At 40.7% G+C, this 6000-nt stretch overlaps 1 protein-coding gene across 1 annotated transcript in view; it reads right to left on the bottom strand.

Annotated features, from left to right (window-relative positions):
* Positions 1–1060: 1060 nt before the first annotated feature.
* Positions 1061–6000, bottom strand: part of LOC106611458 (uncharacterized) — a 64177-nt gene continuing 59237 nt past the window's right edge. The window contains exons 28-29 of the mRNA XM_082955499.1: positions 3108–3224; positions 1061–2574 (exon numbers count right to left, since the gene is read on the bottom strand). Coding sequence (XP_082811625.1) covers positions 2359–2574; positions 3108–3224 — 333 coding nt within the window. The 3' untranslated portion in view covers positions 1061–2358. The remainder of the gene's footprint in view (positions 2575–3107; positions 3225–6000) is intronic.

Raw genomic sequence — 6000 nt, 5'->3', positions numbered from 1 at the left:
ATCCAGAGCAACTTACAGTAGTGAATACATACATTTCATTTCATACCTACAAATATCCTCACATCCCATATGAGAATGGGCTGTCATTTAGTCATTCATTATCAGGAATGTTCTCTGGTACAGTGGTTTAGTATCATAGTAAAAAAGAAAGATGAATGAAAACCTTAAAACAAAAAGGTACTGTATTCTAAAAAGGTAGGTATGTGACATGTGGGACATACAGTACAATGTGTCAATTTGTAAATAACTAACAATAAGTGAACGTCTGAATAACCCTCAGAGCTGTCATGTAGCTAGTATGATGAGAATTAATAAAATGCTCCAAAACCTGGAGATTAAATGAAAAATTATTTTGATACGCATGGAATGTCATCTGCTATGTAAGCACTAGTTTCTCTATAAAAATTAAAAAAACACGTTGAAACGTTTCTAAATGTCATAATTAAAATAAAAACATCTGCAATGTTTTCATACTTTAAATGAAGAAGAAGCTGGTGTAATACTTTACTGACAGTGGTAAAACAAGTGCTGGTGGTGGACTGGTGTTGGACTGGAGAGAACAGGACCAGAGGGGTACACTACAAAGCAGGATCAAAGTGTTAGATTGCTAATGTGCCTAAATATTCTGATATAACGTTTTATTTTTGTAATAACGATAAGCTTGAAATGGGCATGGTCTCATTTATTTAACAAACAAAAAAAATACATTTCTAGAATTAGCTTTTGCAATCAACCATAAAAATCAAGTTATTTCTGGTTGCTAATCAAAGTTAGATGGCTAACTCATTGATCCTTCTTTGTAGTATACCGCTCAGGGTAGACGATAACGCTGTAATGTACAAGTATTGGGGCTTGGGTATGCCACTAGGTGGAATGGTAGTGTAATGCTGTAGTTCCGTCCAATGACATAGATGGTTCCATCCATGTTCAGCTCACACCTGCTACATTAGGAACAGGTAAAGTGGTAAAGGACTGGGGGTAGGGGCTCAGGTGGAATGTCAGTGTAACGATCAAGTTCCATCCCTGTCTAGCACCTGGCTGCTACATTAGGACCAGTTGATGGGTAATAAATCAAATCAAATTTTATTGGTCACATACACATGGTTAGCAGATGTTATTGGTCACATACACATGGTTAGCAGATGTTATTGGTCACATACACATGGTTAGCAGATGTTATTGCGAGTGTAGTGAAATGCTAGGGGACTGGGGGTAGGGCACAGGTGGGCTCAGGTAGGGCATAGGTAGGCTCAGGTAGAGTGTAGTCTTTGGCGGCCACTCCGTCCTACTGTCCTCCTCAGTCTCCAACCTTGGTGTGTTACTGGACCCCTCACTTTCTCCGACAATAAAAAAATAAAAATAGGTCTGCAAAAAAAATAATTATTTCACCTGAGAAACATCACCTGTTCTCTCCAGACCTGCTGGTTAACTACCTCGCCACCTACCGACTCAATGACTGCATGCCCTCCTTGATGGTCTCCCCCTCAAAAAGCATCCACAGGATGCAGATTGTGCAGAACAGTGCCGCACAGGAACCTGGGGATCTGCCCACATCACCCCCATTCTAGCCTCCACTGGCTACCCACCCAATTCAAAACCAACTTCAAAACCCTCCTGTTAGTCTTCAAAAACCCTCAATGGCTCTGGTCCCCAATAACTCAGTTAACTCCTCAGCCCCAAACAGTCTTCAGGTTCACTCCGGTCAAATGATCAAAGACTCCTTGCAGTCCCAAAGAAACACCTAAAACCCTTCTTCAAACTGTCTTTCACTTTATGCCATCTATGTTGTGTTGTCTGTTGGTGTCACGTTTCAAGTTTTATTGTTCCGTCCTTGTCGCCTCCTTTAATATTCTGTGTGTCTTGTGTATGATGAGATAGATGTTGTTCTTCTTTGTTTTTATATCTCGCTGTAATACTGTGTTCAACCGTGATGGATCTTGACTAGCCATCTTGTTTCAAGAGGACCGCAATGGAAATAAGTCCCAGACTGTGTGTTTTCCTCCATGATTTAACTCATGTATGGCTTTTTCCAATTTTGTGTGTGCTTGTTTTTTTTTTTTTTTTTAAACGGTTGAATTAATAAAGTATCTTAATTTCTCACCTAATGTCTTTAGTCCTTTCATTAAAGCTTTTTTTCTTTGAATGGTTTCTCTGTAAAGAGCTTTGGGATTTATGAAAAGCGCTCTACAAATGTAATGTATAATATTATAAGAAAGGGTCAAGTGGTAGGGAACTTGGGGTAGGCAACTAGGTGTAGGGGTGAGGGGACTGGGTGTAGGGGCTCAGGTGAGGTATAGTCTTAGGAACCGGTCAAGTGGTAGGGTACGGGAGGTAGGGGTGAGGAGCTCAGGTGGAGTGTTAGGAACAGGTAAAATGGTAGGGCATTGTGGGTAGGCGTGAGGGACTCAGGTCTCTGACTATCTTGTTGAGGCTGGAGATCTTCTCTTCCAGTAGATAGTTCTTCTTCTCTGCTACTTTCTGTCTCTGCTCGGTCATCTCCAAGGCCTTCAGCAGCTGGGCGTTCTCCACATACAGGTCCTTGATCAACAAATCAGCTTTACCGTTCTTATGGTGCTGGAGACAGAACAGAGTGAGAACATGACCCATCAACCAACCAACCACATTTATTTTATAAAGCCCTTTTTACAACAGCAACTGTCACTAAGTGTCTAACCTTGATACCGTGTCATGATACATTTACACTGCATCGATTCCATACATTTCTTTTCTTTTGTAACAACTTGTAAGAGGGCTCAATAAACAACTCTCATGTGACATTATCCAAGTCCAAATAATTGCTAGGCAACCTCACTCAGTAAAAACCAATATAGAAAAAGTGATAACAGATCCTGAGATAACATTGTAAAGAGACCACTGACTGAGGGCTTTAACAGGGGCAGCAGGTTAAGAGTGTTGGACCAGTAACAGAAAAATTGTGGGCCAGTAACAGAAAGGATGCTGGTTCAGAGCAGACTAGGTGAAAAATCTGTTGACGTGGCCTTGAGCAAGGCCTTAATTGCGCCTTTAAGTTATTTTGGATAAAAGTCTGCTAAATGACTATAATGTAAATAGTAAATCATATATTTTGCCTATAGATTAAAGTGTACCTGATCTTTCAGTTGGGAGACCTTCTCTTTGAGAAGCAGCTTGACGTTATGCAGCGACAGTTCGATCTCCCTCATACGTTCCTCCATCTTCATCATTATCATCATCACCCTCTCATCCTGGTGATGGAGAAGAGTTATGGAGATGTTTAATCATCTTTATGTACCATCTGGCATGTTTAACCATCTTTACGTATCATCTGGCATGTTTAACCATCTTTATGTACCATCTGGCATGTTTAACATCTTTATGTTCCTTCTGGCATGTTTAACCATCTTTATGTACCATCTGGCATGTTTAACATCTTTATGCACCATCTTTATGCACCATCTTTATGTACCATCTGGCACGTTTAACCATCTTTATGTACCATCTGGCACGTTTAACCATCTTTATGTACCATCTGGCACGTTTAACCATCTTTATGCACCATCTGGCACGTTTAACCATCTTTATGCACCATCTGGCACGTTTAACCATCTTTATGCACCATCTGGCACGTTTAACCATCTTTATGCACCATCTGGCACGTTTAACCATCTTTATGTACCATCTGGCACGTTTAACCATCTTTATGCACCATCTGGCATGTTTAACCATCTTTATGCACCATCTGGCATGTTTAAAGTGAAAAGAAAAATAAATACACGTATGGTTTAAAAATCACACAAGTAAATCATTTGGAGTACGGTACTGCATGTCTGGCTTTAAACGGGTGGGTCTAATGCGGATTGGTTACATTTACATTTTAGTCATTTAGCAGAAGCTCTTATCCAGAGCGACTTACAGTAGTGAATGCATACATTTGTTTTTTTTTGTACTGGCCCCCCGTGGGAATCGAACCCACAACCCTGGCATTGCAAACACCATGCTCTACCAACTTAACCACAGGGAAGCGCAGTCTAGCCGGTGTCTATTCCACAAATTACCACCAGCTAAATCTATGACGTTAAAATATTTACTCTGTTCCATTTGAATGCGCAATCCACTGTCTCATCAGCACAGGAAGTGAAATTATTAACTTAATCTCCACAATAAAAAGCTTCTAGACATCTAATTTCTTTTAGGCTAACATTTAGTTTAACAGCGGAAATTTGCATAAACCTTACAGCCTCTCAGACATTTGCAACATTGTTTCAATATTAAATTCAATCTCCAACAGTCCTGTAGTAATTAACGTGTAAGTGTCAACTCAAACAAATGCATCTACTGTTGTTATTCTGTCTGCACTGTTTGACGTGACTGTAAATTAGCCGTAGCTGGATGGCTGGCTCGTGAGCAAGGGATAAGAACGTTTCCTTCCCGTATGGCAATGGAACGAACGACTGGGTCGCGTCTCTGGCAATGGAACGGAACCAATAGAACGAATAACCAGCCGGTTTGGGTAGCAACCCTAGATTTGGTTCGGGACTACATCTTATGGAAGGATGAAATGGTACGAATAAATTCATCAAAATAACATTAATTAAAATATGTCAATCATTATTTGAATATGTTGGTAACCCGTTGTATAAAAATAATGCCATCTTAGCCGGTGTTTGGAGGATATATTGGCACGGTTTGCTGGCCCTTGACTTCCTCTCGGGCCTAACACCCGTGCCAATTATATCCTCAAAAACTACGGCTTCTTGGGCATTGTCACTTAAGTATGACCTGCAAAATGCTCATAGCTGGCAAATAGGTGTAGAAAACTGATTGTCTTCTATGTGGTAATATATTCTTACAATAACAAAGATGTTTCAACAGAACAATCAGAGAGGAAAATGAACGAAAAATGAACGAAACAGAAATACACAGAGCAAAAGAGAATAAAACTGTGGTTTGACATTATCTAAAAGACCCTGGATTTTATTATTCTGAGTCTGGACTATCAAAGATCCTGAAGAACCATAGTGACTATACTAACATGGTTGCTACAGCAACATGACACAAGTGATGGAAGAACATGAGTCAAAGCATTCTGATAAATATCATGAGAAATGTGGACATTTGTTTACAAATCAAAACTGTTGTTGGTCCTTTTGAGTTCAATACGGTTGGTAATGAACTGGTCCAGTTTACAATAAACCACAGTACTTTCAGATATACCGTACCTGTAGTGAGAGGTGAGCATGTTCACCAACAAAAGGTTATTAAAATCCTATGTGACAAAGATGAATAAAAATCGGTTGATATTGATGTTGTGGGTTAACTGCAAAAAAATATCAATATGCATGATACATTCTGTTGAAACTAGGAATCTACTGCAATCAGAGCATATATCATGAACCTTTGTTTGAATCAACAGTTAAGAGCTGAAGAATGCACTTTGATTTGAGGAAAATAACAAAAGACTAGCCTGTTTTACTCTCATACTCTACCACCTAGTGGATACATACACTCATTAGACATTCCCTTACAATGAGCTGTTTCTGACACCCTATTCAGGTACCTGGTCATCTCCTATAAGGACGGAAGGCAGAGGAACACGCTCCCAGAAGTTTCCGTCTTCCAGTGCTTCAAGAAAGTGGGATATGGGGAAATTCAGGGAATTCCTGGAGGATTGGGTGGGGCTGGGGTTAGGTGAGGACAGGTTTGGAGGGAGTTAGAAACTGCCAGGTAAGGGGAATTCAGGAGAGATGAGCCTTGGAGAATCAGGTGGGGCTGGGGTTAGGTGAGGACAGGTTTGGAGGGAGTTAGAAACTGCCAGGTAGGGGGAATTCAGGAGAGATGAGCCTTGGAGAATCAGGTGGGGCTGGGGTTAGGTGAGGACAGGTTTGGAGGGAGTTAGAAACTGCCAGGTAGGGGGAATTCAGGGGAGATGAGCCTCGGAGAATCAGGTGGGGTTAGGTGATGGCGGACAGTCAGAAAGCTAGGAAACTGAACTAGGGGATGTTTAAAACTGCCAAGCTGCTG

The sequence above is a fragment of the Salmo salar genome, chromosome 09 (assembly GCF_965601325.2).
Source record: "Salmo salar chromosome 09, fSalSal1, whole genome shotgun sequence".
In the NCBI taxonomy this organism is placed as follows: domain Eukaryota; kingdom Metazoa; phylum Chordata; class Actinopteri; order Salmoniformes; family Salmonidae; genus Salmo; species Salmo salar.
The sequence above is the reverse complement of the archived record's forward strand: the minus strand, read 5'-3'. Positions and strand labels throughout refer to the sequence as shown.